The following is a 19,329-nucleotide window of genomic DNA, read 5'->3' as shown; positions in this document are numbered from 1 at the left end:
CACCTACTACATGCCAGGCACTGTGCAGGGAGAAAATGATTTACAGAAACATCCATGGGTCTTAGTTTTTGAGAGATAATTTGAATAGTGACATAGATGAATGTAAAGTCACTGCTGTGGTTAGAGCTACAGAAGAGGAGTCATCATGCCTACGTGCCACAGGAGGGGCCTGACAGTGATGTGCTGGAGGATTCCTCTTTGGGTGGAGTCTACATCTCTACCCCACTGATGCTGGGCACGCCGTATGACTTGCTTTGGCCAGCGGATAGGGCGGAAATGGGTCTCTGCCAAAGTCTTAGGATGCATCACATTTCTGTTCACTCTGTGTGTTTCTGCTGTCACTGTGAGAAGGACATGCCCTGGAAGCCTGTTGGCCCCAGATGGTGAGAGACCCATGGAACAGACACGGGTCCAACCTGCAGTCTGCAGCTGAGCAGCCCAGCCAGCCTGGCCAAGATCACTGACCTAGTCAGGCAGCATCCAGAAAGACTTCCTGGGAGAAGAGGTGCTTAGGCTGAGAACTGAAGGACGAGGAAGAATTTACCAATCCAAGTGAGGAGGGAAAGGTGGTGGGAACAGCAGGTGCAAAGGTCCTGTGGTGGGTGGCAAGAAGTGTGTCGCACATGAGCGACTGGTACAGGAGAGCAGAGGGCAAGAGGGGGTTGTGATGAAGAGTTTTAGTACTGGACCAGAAAGACTACACAGCCCTTAAAAGGAATTCAGCAAAAGGAAGGAGGGACCGGATCAGGTTCTCATTTCAAAAGCTGAGGAACTGAAAGACATTCTGGGTAGCTGGAGGATGCTTCTATAGCACCGACTCCATGCTGAACACTGCTCTGAGCCCTTTTCATGTAGTAGACAACTGATCCTTTCAATAATCCTTTGTGGGTTTTATCTGATAGATGACGAAACTGAGTCCCAGGGAGAGCAAATAACTTGCCCAAGTTACAGAGCTAGCGAGAGGCCCTTCCAATGGGCATGGGCAGCAAAGCCGATGTGTCCGCCATACTTGCGGTTGAACTCTGCCATGAGGGTCTTGTAGGGGTTGCGAATAAGGTTCAAAGCTAAGCCATCCTGCTGCCCAAGACTGTGCTCTTCTCCATCTTGGCCTCCCATGCCCATGAGAGTTAAGGCATTTGGATGGGCTCTTCGAAGCCAGTTAGAATGCTAATGTATCAATACTAGACCTTCAAGACACTGGCTGTGTGTCCAACTCAAATGAGTGATCTGGGACATTGTGTCACGTCTTTGGGCTTCAGTTTCCTGTATGAGGTGCCCAGCATACAGTAAGTGCTGAAGGAATGACTTAAATGGAGGGAAGGTCCCAGGCACATAGTAGGTGCTTAATAAGTGTCTAATGTTGACGGAAGCAGGTGAGGTACCCAGGACATGATACTCAGGAAATGTTTGTGGGATGTAAGTGAAGGGAAGGTACCAAGCATATAGTAGGTCTCGATAAACATGCCTAGGTGAGCTGAGCAGCACACAGTAGGTGCTCAGGAAGGGGTATTCCCATGCCCTCCCAGGGGGTCCTTCCCGAGCTCCTGCCCCCGTTCCCTGTTCCCCTCCGCCTCCTCACCTTTGTTGTAGAGAGAACCGTCGAAGTAGTAGCTGCCGGTGTAGAAGCCGGTGGCCAGCTCGATGAGGTGGCGAGCCCACGTGTTGCCGGCACCTGGGAAGCTGGCCAGAGCGATGAGCTGCTTGGACTTGGCTGGAAGGAACCTTCTGTCCATGCAGCGGTTGTCTGCAAAGGGCAGGGCACAGACAGGGGTCAGTGACAGGGGCACAGCAGAAGGAGCCTGTTTAGAAGGGACCAGGGTGTGAGTCCCATCCCTGCCACCTCCCAGCTGTGCGACCCGGTGCTTTCTGGGCCTGTCTCCTCATTTGGAAACGGGAAAATAGTTATATGAGATAATATATGAAAAAGGATAAGCACATGGTAGGGATTCAATAAAAGTCAGCCAGGAGGATGAGCCTTCTCTCCAGCCTCAGTTTCTCCCCTGTCCCACTGAGTCTCTTATCACCCCCACACCTGCCTCCAGATTAAAACTCACAAATGCCGTCCATCTGCATGGGACTGAGTCCAAGGTTTTTATCTTGACCTTCAAGCCCCGTGTGGCCTGGCCCTTGCATCCTCCCGGGCTCACGCCACCCACATGCTCTCCCCTCAAACTCCCCCACCTGCCAGCCACTTGGTTCACTGTCTCATCCGTGCTCTGCTCCTTCCTGACTTGGCAGCTTCAGGTGCACTGGTCCCTCTGCCTTCACTGCCTCCTACCTGTCTTTGACTGCTTATTATCCTGCTCTCTGCTGAACTGGACCCTTCCTTCCTCCCTTCCTTCCTTCTTTCCTCCCTCCCTCTCTTCCTTCCTTCCTTCCTTCCTTCCCTCCCTCCCTCCCTCCCTTCCTTCTCTGACTCCCTGGGCTATCATTAGTGTACTATGTCCATCTCTCTTGTATTACTTTCTGCTACTGTAATTCAAATCATTATTTGTTTAGTCAGAAACCCTGCCCATATTGTCCTTTGCTGATTTCCTGGCACTTTCCATACTATCTGGCATCCACCTAACCATCCATCTACCCATCCATCCAAGAAACATTTATTATCCTTACTTGCTTTCTCACAATAGCGCTTCAAGGGAAAAGTCTGAAGTCCTAAATTTAAATTCCAATTCTGCCATCTCCTTGCTGGGTAACCTTGGAAAAATGATGGATCTGAATAAACCTCAGTTTCCTCACCTGTAAAATGGGAATGCTGATAATGATGACATCCTGGGGGTTGGTTAGGAGGGTTAGAAGAGAGAATGGGTGTTGAGTGTTAACACAGGGCTCACATGCTGTGAGCTCTTAGTATTGATGCTGCTAGCCAGAGACCAGGTCTCTTTCCCGTCATGCAGGTTTAATCTGTTTGTTCAGAGGAGAGCAGATTTTGGAAAAAAACAAACCAAAAAGCATCTTTATCAAGCCAAGTAGGTGTCTGGGAATGGTCTTCACGGGAACACATTGCAAAAAGGAGCCTAGATGCAAAACTTTCTGGAGAGTGGTTATGTTTTATATTTTGACAGGGGTGTGGATTTCATAGGACCCAGTTGGCATCAAATAGTACACTTAAAATTTGTGCATTTCACTCTATGTAAATGCTACTTCAAAAAATCATAAGTGGGGCTTCCCTGGTGGCGCAGTGGTTGAGAGTCCGCCTGCCAATGCAGGGGACATGGGTTCGTGCCCTGGTCCGGGAAGATCCCACATGCCGCGGAGCGGCTGGGCCCGTGAGCCGTGGCCGCTGAGCCTGCGCGTCCGGAGCCTGTGCTCCGCAGCGGGAGAGGCCACAGCAGTGAGAGGCCCGCGTACTGCAAAAAAAAAAAAAAAAAAAAAAAAAAAATCATAAGTAAATATTGAATTATAATTAGTGATATGCAGACTGAAGTGTAATGATGTTTGCAACTTACTCCGAAATGCATCCAAAAATAAAAATTGAGGGATGGAGAAATGGAGAGATGTATGATAAAGTAAACAGAACAAAATGTTGACAGATGTACAATCTGTAGGATAAGTCTAGCAGGTTCACTGTGTAATTCTTTCCATTTTTTTCTGGAGGTTTGACATTTTTTCATAATAAAATGTTGGGAGAGAGAAAGAACCTGGCCCCTCAATTTCCCCTGAAAACAGAATTCTCCATTCAAATACTGCCTGGGCGGCGAGGATAAAGCTGGTTATTTTCAGCACTAAAAAGGAAGTTGATTTGGTTCTTAAGCTCCACAAATCGAAACAGATGCTGGAGGCAGTGTTGTATATAGTTTTGGAATCAGACAGACCTGTGTTTCGATCTAGGATGATCATGGCCTAGTTGTGTGACACTGAACAAGGCTCTTCACCTCTCTGAGCCCCAGTTTCCTCACCTGTAAAGTGGGGCTAATAAACCTTACAGGATTAGATGGATAATGCATGTGAAGTATTTGCAGTATATGTTGAGAAGCTGAGATTAAGAGTGCAGGCTCAGGACCCAGATTGCCTTGGTCTGAATCCCAACTCTGTTCTGTCCCAGCTGTGTGACTCTGGCCAAGCTCCTCAACCTCTCTGTGCCGAGTTGCCATATTTGTAAAACGGTAATAATAACAGCACCTATGTCATTGGACTGTTATGAGGATTAGATGAGTTAATTCAGTCTAAAGAGCTTAGACAGTACCCGGCACACAGTAGGTACTCAATAAATGGCTGCCATCGTGGACCAGACTCTTGGCGGCCTCATGAACCACATGACTCTCAAGCCACCCCAGTGTGTAGGGCCTGCAAGTGTGACATGGGAAATTGAACACCAGTAATGGCCTGGGGCCAGGCACTGGGAATGAGCAAACCCATCAATCAGGGGCTATTGAAAAGGCTCCAGTGTCGGTTCTGTCCACATCAAAGCTGTTCATGGTCACGGGATAATTAAGCTGTGTATGACCCTTCCCCCAAGCTGGGGTAACACAGTTCTGCACAGAGTAACCAACACTTCCTGGAAACTAACAAACACTCATCCTTCCTCACCAGAGTGTAAATAAAGCCAAGGGCCACACTGGCTAAAGACATTTCTGCTCACTGGGCTCTGAGCAATATTCAGCTGCCATGGAAGCAGCCGCAGTTGGCCACCACCGGTACCCCCATCAGGCCAAACAGGGGACAGGCTGTTGGTGAAGCTGCCACTAGCTCTTACAGCACCTTTGTAAAAATCAGGTAAAGGTTCCCTCCCCTTCCTCTGGGCAGATGTGCTGCCATCCAGAGTGCACGGCATGACAGGCAGAGCACAGGCTGGCTTTCAGGCATTACTTTTCTTCTAGGTTATGCCTGTGCAGTGCTCAACCTGCCCGACCATATATGGCAGTCTAGTTCCTGGGAGATGAAGAGGAGGTCTAGCCCAGTGGTGTTTTGTTAGCTCTCCAGGCTTCAGAGGGTGCGGGGAGTGTCCTTGGCACTGTGGGTAGAGGTTTCTAGCAGGGACTTTGGAGTCAGAGACCTGAAAGCAAATCATTCTTGTAGATGTGTGATTATGGCCAGTTCTCAATCTCTCTGAGTCTTGGTTCTCCCATCTGTAAAATGGGGATGGTATCATCCTGATCATAGGCTTACTGTGGGCTTCCCATCATTAAATGAGATGAAGCTTGGCATAGGACTGCACGTCGCAGGTGGACAGTTTTTTCAGATATTGGGGTAATCCTTCACGGGCTTCCTTTGGGCTGAGCATCCCAGCAAGGCACCTTTCCAAGTGCCACCACCTTTCCTGATGCCTCCAGCAGGAGAAAAGATTTTCATCTAGAAATATTATAAACACCATGACCTCAGGCAAGTCCTTTACCTGTGCTGAGTCTCAGTTTCCCTACCTGTAAAGAAGGCATAATGACTATTCCTGCCTCACAGGAAAGCTGAGGGGAATCAGTGAGAAAATGCATACGAAGGACTCAACACTGAGTCTGGCACAAAGAAAGTCCCTAAGTGCCACCGTCACCACCACCACCACCATCGTCATCACAGTCCGGTACCCCAACAGATGGAAGAGGAGATAAACATTGAGTGTGGGTTCCACTAGCAGAGGAAGAAGGATAAAAGCGGAAAGGATGAGTGAGACAGAGAAAGAGAAGAAAAAGTTACAGGTAAATTTGCAGAATCTTAGAATTGGAAGGCTAACCATCTACAGCTTCATTTTACAGATGGAGAAACTGAGGCCCAGAAAGGGGACATGACTCGCCCAGGATCATGCAGTGGGTCTGTGTTGAAGACCCAAGTCTCCTACTCCCAGATCAGATGTTTTCCCATTCAAGCTCACAGCCCCCATTACAGGAAGAGCCACCAAGGGGGTCTTCAGTATAAGGGATAGAGATGAAGGTTTTCAGAACCATCGCCCCCCGGGGGCCCTCCCTCCATTGCCCATGCAGGATCTCTAAGCCTGGCTATGCTCACCAGCCCTGCCTCTGCCCTCTGCCCTCTGGCCTGCACAGTCCTCTTGCTGACAGGCTGGCTGGAATGGACTGGCTGGAGCATCTCTGGGAGGGAGGCCGCTGGGAGAGCTTCTGGGGGTCTGCTGGGTCGGGGCGGACCTGGCTTACCTTGGACCTGCGTCTGATACACAATGAAGTAACTGGGTGTCCCGCAGCTCTCAAACTCCTCCGCGCTGCACTTCTGGGCACAGAGCTGTTCGTCCTCTCTCTCGTGGAGGGGAAATCGCGTAGTGGGGAAGCCACAGTGGCAGGCGGTGCCCGCAAGGGCTGCCAGTGGGTACTCCTGGGGATGAAGCAGGAGAGGAAAGGGAAGAAAGTCACCAAATCCCTGGACAGCCCGGACTCTGGGTGCAGAACAGGATTTGCGTTCCAATCGTCCCCTTCTCCATCACTCTCCCCAGCTCAAGGGTCCCCAAGCTTCAGCAGCAAGATTTTGCCCTACCTGCATACCTCCTGTACTATTATATTTTCCAGCTTTTTTGAGGTATAATTAAGTAAAAAATTGCATCTATTTAAGATGTGCGACTTGACGTTTCAATGTATGTATACATTGTGAAATCATCACCACAATCAAGCTAGTCAACACACCCATCACCTCACGTAGTTACCATTTTCTTTTTTGCTTTCCTGTACTATTATTCATTTATTTGTTTCCTTTATGTGTCAAGTCACTTTTTAAAATTAATTTATATATATATATATATATATATATATATATATATAAAATTTTTGGCTGTGTTGGGTCTTCGTTGCTGCGCACGGGCTTTCTCTATTCAAAGGAACTATTTATTACTCCTGAAGGTAGCACTGGTTGAGAAGTATCATCTCCATACATTTCCATACTGTAAGCCCCAATACTGCAGAAAGAAAACCACATGATTAAATTCTAACTAGGCACTCTGCCTGCCAAGAACTTGAGCCTGGGGTCGACTCTGTTTTTCCTGCAAAAGGGAGATTAGTTGAGGGGAGAGAGGTGTTAAAGATACTTTAGCACTGAAAAGCAGCTTTCTCCTGGAGGTCTTGAAAGAAAACTGAAAAAGAAAAGTTTTTCTTATGGCCATGCATTATGCCAGAGTAAATCCTCTGTGTCTGACAGTGATATGAAGCCCATGCTTTGGGAAAAGCTGTCTGAATCCTTCCTTTTAAGCCAAAGAGGATGTTGATACCTACCCGTAGCCGCAGTCTTTGCTGGGAGAGCTGCTCCTAATTGTTTTATTTGTTCTATGAAAGAGCTAAGTGGGAGCAGGCTGGGCCTGAGATCTGGAGGGCAATGGACCGTCCTTGGTCCAACTTGCTTCTGCTCAGACGCATGAAGCTGAATTCTCCCTGGCAGCTGGTCCAGGAATAATGTGGTAACAAACCAAGGTCATACCGCCGTGGCTGGTTCCGGTGAGCTTTGCCATGGTAGGTAGGTTTGGTTTATTTCTCACAGGTGTTCAATATGAGCTACAGCACGTAGCCAAAGATCAGAGAGATGCTGATACAGGTGGGTGGACCTGGGCTGGGACTGATGGTATTTTCTAGCCGGTGACCCATGTTGAAGCCTCCTCTGACACCCTAAGTCTTTCAGACCCTCCACCACTTGACACAAGCAGCTCTGGACCCCTGTCCACTTAATCCCCTCAATTTTCCTCCTGTGGTGCCCTAAGGAGATTAGAAGAAACTAGAAGAGGGAGGTTTGCAGCGGGGTCTTCCTGTCGCCCCCCACCCCGCCCACGCAACCTGCCCACACCTTTGCTTCCCTCCAGTCCTATGTGCAGCTGGACCCTCTTCCATCCTGGTTTGCCCTGTGACCTCACTGTCTTGTGTTTGTCCTCCACCTCTGGCTGATCTGTAGGTTCCTCCAGAGCCCTCAGGACAGAGGAATGTCCACCTGGAGGGGATGCCATGGGAGGGGGATTCCTGCCCAAGAGAGAAAGCTGGACAAAAAGATGGTCAAACCTCCTTCATTCTTATGAACATCGCCCCTGACCTTCCAGGATGCCTCTTGGGAGCAGAGCAAGCACTCAGGAAATGCTTGGTGACCTGAAGTGGCCTGGCTGCCCTTGAATGGTTCCTGGAAGCCTCTCTGTGGGGTCTCTAGGGTAGCTCAGAAGTCAAGAGAATAGATTTGGTGTCAGTCCCAGTTCTGCCACTTGCTTGCGCTGTGAGCTTGGGCAAGTGACTTCATCTGTCTGAGCCTTGTTTTTGTCATCTGTGAAATGGGGATGAAAATTCCCAACACCTAGCTTTGTTGTGAGAGGTAAACTGTGTGACCCGTGGGGCAGAGGGCTGCATGGAGGAGGTGCTCGGTAAGTGGCAGTTTCTATGATGATCCTTTCAGTCTTCCTGAGACATGCTTTGTGAATTAGGAGCCTTGATGAAAGAAAAGCCAAGCAGGATGAGTCAGAGCAGGTGGGGGCATTCAGCAGTTGGGGCACATGCTGAGCACCCAGGAAGAGCCACAAAGTTGGCCCCCAGCAAATGTCAGCATCATGGAGGATAAAGACCATATCTTGTTGACTTTGCACCCCCAGCACTGAGCACAGGGGCCTGGCACAAAGCAGGTTCTCATCAAATATTAGCTGAGTGAATGAATGAAATGGGCAACCACCTTCTTGTGGTTGGGGAGGGCTGGTTCTCCTTTGGACCCTCGTGTAATTAGCTCACCTTGAGTGAAGGAGGGAGCTCCTCAGACATCACTGAATGCCAGCGATGAGCCTAGCTCTGTGCTGGGTATTGGGAGTGGTCACAAAATGTTTTGGGCCACAGTCTCTGCTCTTGTGGTGTTCCCTGTCTGGCTTGGGAGGAAGGATAAACAGTCACCCATCAAGGATCTCAGGCTGAGAAAGGATCAGCCAGTTGGATCATCCAGTCCAACTGATATCCAGTGTCCAAAGTTCCGTATGCCACAGCTGCTCTGCCTCTGCTTGCATACCTCCAGTGACGGGGAACTCACACTGTCACAAGGTGGCATTGTCCTTGCCTTTACCTGGCAATCTTCTACACACGCTTCTCGGCCCAGTTCACATGTGGCCCTCATTCCTGAGCAGTCCTCACTATTAGAACAAACACACTTCTTTGGAGGGAAAGAAATGGGCCCCATGTAACTCCTACCCTCCGGATCCACATGAAACAGTCACATTCCCCCCATGTCACAGATCACAGATCACAGTAATGACCTCTCTCATCCCAGCTGGGCTGCTGCTCCTCCAGCCAAGCATCCCGTTCCTCCAGCTGCTCCACACCACCCTCCCCAGAGCTCCGTGCACAGAACCAGGCTCACCTTCTCTGTGCAAAGGTCCACACACTTGTCCACAGACATGTTGGGCATGGCAGCCGTCACGGGCAAGGCCAGGGAGAGGTTGTCGGGCCTGCGGAAGCAGCCTCGGAAGACTGCACTTCCATCTGGAGAGACAGAGGGAAAAGAACTAGTCAGATGTAGGCTGGGAGAGCCACCTTCTAGGCAAGAGTCTCGCCCAAGGTCACGCAGTGAGCCACAGTGGAGACTCATGAGCTAGAAAATTCAAAGAATGTCCTCAACCCTGGCATCTCTGTCAACAACACAGGTCACTGAGATGTTCTTGCTGGGCCATATAATCCCCTTTTCTTTGTCACCACTCCTATGTCTCGCTTTCCCATTCTTGGTGGTGGCAACTTTTCATTTAGGGAAATGACAGATGCCATGGAGGATTTTCGTGATCTCATCAGGAGAGGGTTGGGACGGAGGGAAGCAAAGGGTCCAGAGCTCTCCTGCCCCTCCTTCCAGCACTGGGGTGCCCCCTCTCCCTCCCATTGTCCTGGGCTTTAGGGGAAAAACCGGGGCCTCGGGAGCCTCTGCCCCATCAGTGCTCTAAGGGACTGATTTGTTGGAGAGATTCCCCTTCAGATAACCTAATCTGGAAACATCCCAGCTACGCAACAGAAAATTCAGAAGATGTTGCTATCTCTTTAATAGAAGTCATCCTCAAAATAATACTCAGAGATGTTGTCTTCAGCTGGGTTTACTTGAAGCTGAACCTGAGACAATGTTTTATGGCTTTTCAGGAGAAGCAGGACAGGGCAGAGGAGGAGCTAAGTAAGCATGTGATCTTGGCTGGGTCCCACCTCCAGCCCGGAGGGTAAACTGTACCACAGAGTTGGTCCCACTTTAAGGAAAGGGGCCGACCTTGGCCCTATGTGCCCCCCTCCCCAACATCTGTCATTTGGAAGGCTGCTGGGGCAAGGGGGCAGATGTGAGCCATTGGTGGTAAAGAGGATTTGGGTGGGTACCCTTTGCATCCATTACAGGTGTACACAAAGACATCAATAAGGATGCTCACTGCAGCATTTATTTAAATTAACAGGTGAAAGACTGGAAGCAACCTTGCTGTCCAACAATGAAGTACTGGACAAATAAAGTAGGGAATGACAACACAATGGGATTCTATGCCCCATCAAAAATAATGATGTTAAAGGTTACTTTAAAGAGATGAAGATGTGTTCAAGATAGAATGTTAAATAAAAACTGAGACCATGAAACTCCACATACTATAAAATATCAATTGTGTCCGCAAATTCTCTCTCAGTGTAAATCTCTGGAGGGACATAGACTAATACGTTAACAACCATGGTTATCTCTTAATAGCAGACGTGATGGTTAAGTTTTGTGTCAACCTGGTGAGGCTATGGTGCCCAGTTGTTTGGTCAGACATTGGTCTAGGTGTTGCTGTGAAGGTTTTTTGAAGATAGGATTAATATCTACAGTTCATTGACTTTAAGGAGACTTAACAGAGATTTCCCTCTAAAACGTCGGTGGGCCACATCCAATCAGTTGAAGGGATGAGGGGAAAAAACGAGGTTTCCCAGAGAAGAAGGAATTCAGCCTCTGGATGTCAGGCTTGCCAGCCTCTACAGCTGCATGAGCCAATTCCTTAAATCAATCTCTTGATTTATATATTTGCATATATCTTACTGGTTCTGTTTCTCTGGGGAACTCTGATAGGATACAGGCAATTTTTATTTCCACCTTTTTGTAAAACGCTTTCTAACTTCTTTGACAGTGCATAGTTATTTTTTAATGTAATAAAGACAAATTTTAAAAATTATAAGTGGCCCCTGTCAAATTTATCTAAAGACTCATGGTGCCCATTTTCAATTGGGTTCCACTGTTCTCAAATCTGAGCTGTATACACTTTTCTAGAAGCACAGCTTTCACATGAAATAAAGGACACTGTTGATGCAGTGAATCAAAATCAGGAGCACAAAAGTAGGTGCCATTTACTGAGCACCTACCATGTGTGATCCACTCTTCTGAGAACTTTGCGAATGCTGTCTCATTTTACCTTCCTGGGAACTCTGCAGGGTCCATAGTAAACTCTCATTTTACGGATGAGAGACGCAGGGCTTAGAGAGGGGAGGTTATGTGACAATACTAGGGACCCACTGTTAGCGAAAACGTGCTAAGGATTATCTCAGAAAGACAATGCTAATCCTTGGGGAAAAGTGAAGCAAGCTACAAAAATCAACAACTCTGATACAACTCTGTCTTCCCCTGCACAGTCCTGGGCTGGGGAGGGTCTCAGATCCCCCAGGAAGGAGCCCTCTTTTTTTAGCATATACGTATATATCTATATTTAAGTGCAGAGAAAAGGATATGAAATTACTCCCCGGGCAGAAGGATGGTGGAGGAGCGGGGAGGGAGTCCAGGAATGAAAATTTTAAATCTCAGCTGTCAAAGGCACCCTAGTGATTACCTCTACCACCTGGCACCCTGTAGCCTGAAATTGCTCATCGTGGAGGCAAATCTAGCAAGCTGAGAAGACATCTGGAATTGGGTTAAATGACTGATTTCCAGAGCATGCTGCAGGCTCCCGCCACCCAGCACCATCTCCTCCACTCCCCACCTCTCACTCCAGGCTGCTGCGAGAGGCTGGTGAGAAGTGACGGTGGTGGACGCTGTGGTCCAGGCCTCAGTTTCCCCACATGTAAATGATAGCGAGGGGGTTAGACTATGCAGTCTCTTCTGTGCAGGACAGCCCTCCATCCCCCAAATGAGGAACTGCCAGACCCCAAATGGCACTAGTGTCCCGTGGGGGAACACGGGACAGTCTCCCATCCCGTGGCCCAGGATGCACCGAGGGACGCGCCATTTCATCGGTCACCCTGAGGAAGAGTTAACGATGCTCAGAGAACGTGCCGTACGAGGTGAGGATGCGGAGGGGAGTCAGGCGTTTAAGCTAAAGATTTACAGCAATGAGATGAGAAGCCGGAAGCAGTGTGGACGAAACCTCACGTAACCAGAAAACTTAGTTAGCTGGACGCCAATCAGGTCCCAGGGCAGAGACGCTGGACTTACTCTCAGAAGTAAGGGGACTCGCCTTTTCTCTTTAGACTCCACCAGTGTTTACTGAGCCCGCACGGATGCCAGGCTCCAAGCTGGGCACGTTGGCTCCACTGAATCTTCGCAGCCACGAGCAGTAGCTGCCACGGCTGGCTCAAGGAGGCGCTCTGGCGTCCAGGGCCACAAAGCTGTCTAAGGACAGAGTGAGATCAAAGCCAAGTTGCTCTGTCTCCCAAGTCTACGCTTCTTCCAATAATAATAATGCTACTATGATGATTAGATGCTTATAGTCATATCACAGTATCATTGTTATCATCACAGCCACCATATATGGGTCACGTGCTATCAGCCAGGAACTAGGTTAAACTGTTCACACATGTGGCCCCGTTGAACCCTTGCATCATTCTGGTGGTATAAGGATCCCCATTTTTACAGATGGAGAAACTCAAGCCTCAGAGGGCTGAAACCGCTTGACACAAGTCACCCAGCTTATAAGAGGCAGAGCTGAGACTGGAATCTAAGTCTGAGATGCTTCCATTCTTGACGATCTTATCGAATGCTCTCGCCGTACCAGGCACTGTGTAAGCACTTGATATACTTTATCCTCCTAATTCCTATAAAGAAAGTCTCACTCTCCCCATTATACAGAAGGGGAAACAGAGGTTCAGAGGGGTAAGTGGCTTGCCTAAGGTCACACAGCTGACAACTAGCAGCATCTGGATTCTAACCTGGGAACGTCTGAGCTCAGAGTCCTCACACTCTGGGCTGTCCCTCTTTAAGGAACCACCCCCAGGCCCTGTTTGAGCATTTTCAAAACACTGTGACATATATTCACTCCCCTTTGACCACTAATCATTCACAAAGGCTGTCACTCTGGGGTCTCTCAACTCTGGAGTTGGTTTCTCTTTAAGCACCTAAAAATGCCTAGAACTTGACACTGAGTCTCTAGAACCATATTCAAGTTGTTAACCTGCCCCTTCCCCACCAGGACCCTATTCGACGGACCACCTTATAATCCTCCTGGGCCCCAGCTGGGGCAATGGTTTTGGGGTTGAGGCCAAGGGAGGCCCCTTCAGGACTGGTGTGGTCCTGGGTACACTGTAGGGGTGCAAAGCCCACCACCTTTTATCCTATAGGGTGGATCCTTCCTGGAGCCCTCTTCCACCACCCTGGGGGGTCTGAGACCCTCCCCAACCCAGGACTGTGCAGGGGAAGACAGAGTTGTATCAGAAGGCATTGGAGGTTTGGGGGTATGTGTGGGTGTGAGGGAACCGATGGGGCAGGAGATGCAGACCATGAGGGTAGCTTGGGCCTGGTTGTAGTGAGGGTGTGTCTGGGAGGTGGGACACTTGTGCAGTGTGTGTGACAGGGAGGCAGTGTGTGCATCTTGTGTGTGTGTGTGCGCGCGTGTGTGCGTGACTGGGTTTGTGATGGTGTGAGTAGAGATCTACCTATTTGGGTGCATGGATACTGAGCTCTGAGACCACAAATGGGCCCCCGTGGACCTGGTTCATCTGAGCGCATCTGGGTCTGTCCACGTGGGAGTCTAGGACCCTGTATGAGCAGGTGTATGTCCACCTGCCTGCCTGGCCTCGTGACAGTGGGCACCTGGCTGTGGCTGTGTGCTTCGGGCTGTGACTGTATGGTTGTGCACTGGACCTCTACGGGATGAGTCTTATCAAGGGGAGGAGACATAATCTTGGAGGCTCTCTCTGGGTTGCCTGGCAACCATGTACCAGAGAGAAGAGCTCCCCCTCTTCTACCAGAAGGCCTGGCTGAGCCTCAGCCAGCCTCCCACCGGACTGGCCCAATGCCACCAGGGTTGGGCATTTCCCAGCAACCCCTGAACAGCCAGCACCCAGATTCGAACAAAAACTTTCGTCTCCTCAGTGCAAGGCCACTTCATGCTTGAGCCACACGAGAGAGCAGAACAGGAGGGTGGGCCCCTCTGCTGGAGTCCAGCCCAGACTGAGTCTCTCCCCAGGGTGTCAAGACCACAGAGACCCTTCCACCTGGAGCCCACAGACAGGTGCCCTGGTGGTATCGGTCCAGCTCCTGCATATCACAGAACACCTTGCATACGGGTCTCTGTACAGGAGTGTGTGTGTCTGACCGTAGGCATGTGAGAGCAGGAGTCCATCCATGGTAGTCTTTGGAGTCACCTGCTATGAGGGGCTCACCCTTGGATCCTCTTGCAGATGTGACCTTGAGTAACTGAGGGCACTGGGGTATCACTCAGGGCCCTGTGAGCCCACAGGCTCTTCATCTAGGCCTCTGGCCAAATGCTCTGCCCTCCTATCACCCCCAGCTGGATGCCCGTCTCTTGGGCCAGATCAGCACGCATCTCCAGATGGCCCCGAGGGCCCAACTCTGACCCAGGGGCTCCAGAAGAGGCCATCCGGCCTGGCACCACACCGGAAGGCCACGGTACTTCCCAGGACCATGGCACTTTTCTGGATGAGCTGCCCTGGCCAAGGAGCAGAAGACCAGTGGCTCAGAGACACGAGTTCTAATCCCGACTTTGCTTCTCCTCCCTGAAAGGTGGCGTCTTCACCTGTCAAACGGGCAGCTCTCCTCCACACAGTGCACACTGGCAGCTCCACCCTGCTTCACTGACCTTGGCATGTTTCCTCTCCTTTCAGAGGCTCAGTATTCTCATCTCTAAAATGGAGGCATAAATACTGGGTGGATCATTCAGAGTCGGACAGGAATGAGATTTGTCAGTACAGTGGAAAGGACAGGCAAGGGGCTGTGAATCTGTCTCCTTACAGGAAGTAGAATTCCTACCCTGGCTTCTCCCCAGATGATTTTCTCCTGCCTTCCTGGATGCCAGGAGGCCAGACTGCAAGTGTGGGAAGAGGAAGGAAGACTGTAAGCCCAGCTCTGCTGAGACAGGTCTCCCTTTGACATTTAAGCATCCGCTAATGAGTCCCTGACCCTCCCACCTTAGAAAGCAGAGCTGAGCTGAATGCCCTGAATACCAAGTAAGGTGACGTTTTCAGAGGCCTTAAAGGGCCAGAGAGGGATCAGAAGCTGCTGCTGTGAGTCTCTCTTTGGTCAAGGTATGCACTGGAGTGGTGGGGGGAGGGGAACAGGTTTGGGAAGTTAGTTCTAGGAACAGTAAACCTGCTGGATGTGGGGTCTTCCTACAGTCTTGCCCATTCTGCTTTTGGAGGGAAACCACATGGATTCACAGAGAATTCTGTGATGTCTAACGGGAAGGTCGGACTCCCAGGGATCTGGGGAACACGTTGGAGTCCACCTCTCTCTGCAGGTTGCTCTCCGTTATGGCTTGGTGATTGGAACACTGAGAACATGCACGGTGGCCAACACGTTGAATCCTCCTGCTACCCTCATTTCCTCCATCTGTAAAATGGGTTGCGTCACCGGTTCTCCACACCAGTGGTGAGAGGTTTTCTTTTCTCTTACGTCTGAAAACAAAAGAGAAGTGGCCAGCCTGGGTCCCCTGACCTTCCTAACACTCTTCCTGTGATACAAAGAATTTTGGACTTCCACAGCAGTAGGTAGATGCCTTCCTGTTTGCAAAAAAGCTCTCGTGCCCAGCAGAAAGGGCCTTGGTTTTGAATTCAGACAGGCCTGGGTCAGCAACTTACTTAGCTGTGTGTCCTTGGACTGAGCCTCGGTTTCCTCATCTGTATATGGGGATGATTATCTCTACCCTGCACAGGTGGGACAGAAGGCGATGCAGTGACATTCACAGTGCCTGAGACCTACCAGGATTCAGTCAATGTGTCTTCCTGCTCCTTCTTCATTGCTCGTTCATGATATGTGAAGGGTGGCTAGATTGCAGGTAGGAGACACTATCAGTGCCCCATTAATACACTCCTGGCACTCACCATCCCAGTACAGGCTGACAGTGACCTACTGTAAACACCTAGGGTATGTGAGGGACAGACTGCACTTGCCAGGGAGTTAATCTCCCTGGGAGCCACCCTCAGCCAATGATGGGTGAACGCTGGAGGATAAATACTGCAGCTTCCTGCTCCTCCAATGGGACATCTCTGAAGCACGCTCTCCACCACCTCCCACAGCTCCCCGGTGGGATTAAGCCTCAGCTGTCCTCAGCAGTGACCTGCTTTGTAAAGGGCAAGTATTGGCTCCTTCCTTTCCCTTTCTCACGTCTCCACTCCCCTGGAGGTGCATCCTGGGGTCATGATTCAAGTAACCCAGAGCTCACATCCTTGTCTCTGGGGGAACCCAACTTAAAATGTCTTGGATCTTTGAGCATTCTTAATTCACAAGGGAAATCCTGCACAGAGTTCAGAGCCACTGCTCTTCACAGCCTGTAGCCTGTGAGAAGGGCGCTCCCTGGAGTTGTGCAGTACAGAGTCCGTGGACAGTAGCAGCAACCCTGAGTAGTGTCTTCCTAACGACCAACCCTTGCTGAAGAATAGCAACAAAGGTAATAATAACAGCTGTTTACTGTATGTCGTTAGTGCTAAGTATGTTACACATATCACACCTCAATTAATCCTCACAACAACTTAAGAGGTAGAGGATGCTATTATCCTGTTTTGCAGGTGGAGACCCCGAGACATAACAAGATTTGGTCACTTTTCCAGCTCATACAGCTAGTGGGGAGCAGAGTAGGGATCTGACCCTGATCTTATTTGACATCACATCCTAGGTTCCCACCTCTCTGCTATTCTGCAGGAGGCCTGCCGAATTCCAACATGGTTGGGCTCCAGAGACCCCATGCCAGCCACCTGAATTTCCCAGAAACCCTCTGAGGCGCCACAGTAGGGGTCCGAGGATCACAAAAGCCCATGCCCCACATTCTGATAATGTCAGCTCTTCATCGCCAGGCCAGCTGGGATGGTGCATGACCTCGGAAGCTTGGAGTTTCTACTAGCAAGAGGCGAGCAGAGCAACTGTTCATCAACTCCCTTTACTGGGGGCAGATGAAGAACATCCTGCAACCAGCTGCAAGTATCTGTGAAGTCCATCATCTCTTTGTTCTGGGGCTTCACAAAGATGAGGTAAATCCCACCAGGCATCAGCTTAAAGGCAGGCGTGGAAGAGTTCTCCTTGGTTTGAAAGAGGCCATCACCCCCCGGGTAATTAGGCCAAGCTCTACTGCATTAAAGATGCTGGTGAGGAGGAAAGGCAGTGAGCTGGGAGCTGTTAATGGCTACCTATAATCAGAGAGAGATTGAATTACACAAAGAGCCTAACTGTCCGAGGAGAATTCAAACCAGCTATTTTTAGGCATCACCAGCGGCTCCTGTGAGCTGTTGGAAATTCAAATAGCTTGAGTTGGGTGCTACTCGGAGTGAGTTGAGGAATTTTCATTTCAGGAAGGAGGGTGCATCACCACTACTTCATAACAGGCACTGTGCTATGTGCTTTCTCAATTTTATCTCACTCGTTGGTCAGAGCAATCTTTCAAGGTTGGAATTGTCCCCATTTTACAGATGAGGCATTTGAGGCTCAGACAGAATGAGTGGCTTGACCAAAATCAACACAGCAAGTAAGTGAAGGAGTTGGGATAGAAACAATGTCTGCCTGATTCCAAAATCTACAATCATTGCTCCCATAGCCTTCCTGGATTATGGTTCACGGAGAAGAGCAAGCCAATTCTCCCCCATCATGATGCAGAAGGAGAAAAAATTTTCTAGCTAACATCTCCTTGGCCCTACACAGCAGAACACATGAAGACCCATATGAATTATAAAATTCAGGGGTCCCAGGCATATATCAAGGGAAAGGAGAGGCCTCCAGGCCCGGCAAAGAAGGAGCTAGACATAGCCCATCCATCCAATATGACTTTCCATGGTCATCTGAGGCTCCTCTCAGCAGAACTGGTTAAAACGGAGTATCAGTGAACAAAAACTACAAGCATTGCACAACGTTTCCCTTGTAACCTTCAAAGATAAAAAATCGCCAGAACTAGCAACAGTACACAAGAGTCATCAGGTACAGTGTGACCCACGAGTCAAGATCTACTGTTTCGGTGATAACATGAGCTTCATAATACTTTCACCAAGACAGAAGAGAAAAAACAAGAGGGAAAAGTGCCGGGTCCTGGGAGAGGCTGGTCTGCAGTCATGGGGGTTTTAGGCAGCACTAAAGGATTGTCAGCACCACGGACAGCCACCCACGGGACCCACATACATATTGTATATTTTGTGTAATTCTAATGAACCTTGCAATGCGAATCTTGCAAGAATCTTTCAGGCAAATGAAATCTCTTGCAACACCCTATAAAGCCATAATACTCTCGAATCACCAGCAGGTCTCTGCCCCTGGGAGGAGAAGCTACACTTGCTGACACATTTAGCAAACTGCTGTGAAAAAATGTAAGCCAACCAAGAAGGAAGTCCATTTCTCAGTTCTTTTCTAACAAGGGCAAAGAGTCCGTGTGCCCGAGTGTCTGTGGCAAGAAAGAAGAGCAGGATGCCTGCAGACATTTGCTCTGCCAACCTTCTAATGCTCTCACTACTGTCGGAGCATTCCGTCACCTCGGAAACACGCAGGCTGGCACCCCACGCAAGGTGGACACCCCACCAGAGTGGTGCTTGGGCGATAATAAGCCTCCTTTGGATCTTCACAATCATGAAGAGTTCTGTGCCACTGCTCAGGGAAACACAATTAGGACACGGTGTTAATACAAACTAATGACTCTACAAATGGAATCTGGTTTCCACCATACCTGTTTCCTGCAGTGTTTGCTCATTGCCCTCCCTAATGTAATACATGCTAGTGTCGTGTGCCAGTGGAAGGCCTCCCTTTCTGACTTATTTGTGTATAAGTCAGATCTCAGGAATGGGAAGCCACTGAGTCAGAACAAAGGCACTGGATATTCTGTATGGTGTAGAGTCAGGACGCAGGGCAGAAGGAGAGGTCAGGGGTCAAGGAAGAAAGGAGGTAAGTTAAATCCAAGGAACACTCCCAAAAGAGAGGCAATGGGGTCCAAAATCCAATACAAGAGGTCAAGGTGTCTACAGCACTATCTAGAGTTAGCACTCAAACTAGGAGTCAGAGACCTGGGTTCCAGCCTATGCTCAGTCCCTAAGAAGCGCTGTGGCCTTG

General features: G+C 49.5%; 1 protein-coding gene across 4 annotated transcripts in view; it reads right to left on the bottom strand.

The window, feature by feature from the left end:
• The window catches only part of WSCD2 (WSC domain containing 2), a 98,036-nt gene that overhangs the window by 8,557 nt on the left and 70,150 nt on the right, over nt 1-19,329 (bottom strand). For all 4 annotated transcript variants that reach the window (XM_060283244.1, XM_030860947.2, XM_060283242.1 and 1 more), the window contains 3 exons: nt 9,241-9,362; nt 6,084-6,258; nt 1,580-1,744 (listed from right to left, as the gene is read on the bottom strand). In XM_060283244.1, the coding sequence (XP_060139227.1) occupies nt 1,580-1,744; nt 6,084-6,258; nt 9,241-9,362 (462 nt within the window). The remainder of the gene's footprint in view (nt 1-1,579; nt 1,745-6,083; nt 6,259-9,240; nt 9,363-19,329) is intronic.

This window comes from Globicephala melas, chromosome 13 (genome assembly GCF_963455315.2).
Source record: "Globicephala melas chromosome 13, mGloMel1.2, whole genome shotgun sequence".
NCBI lineage: Eukaryota > Metazoa > Chordata > Mammalia > Artiodactyla > Delphinidae > Globicephala > Globicephala melas.
This window is presented reverse-complemented; position numbering and strand designations above follow the sequence as displayed.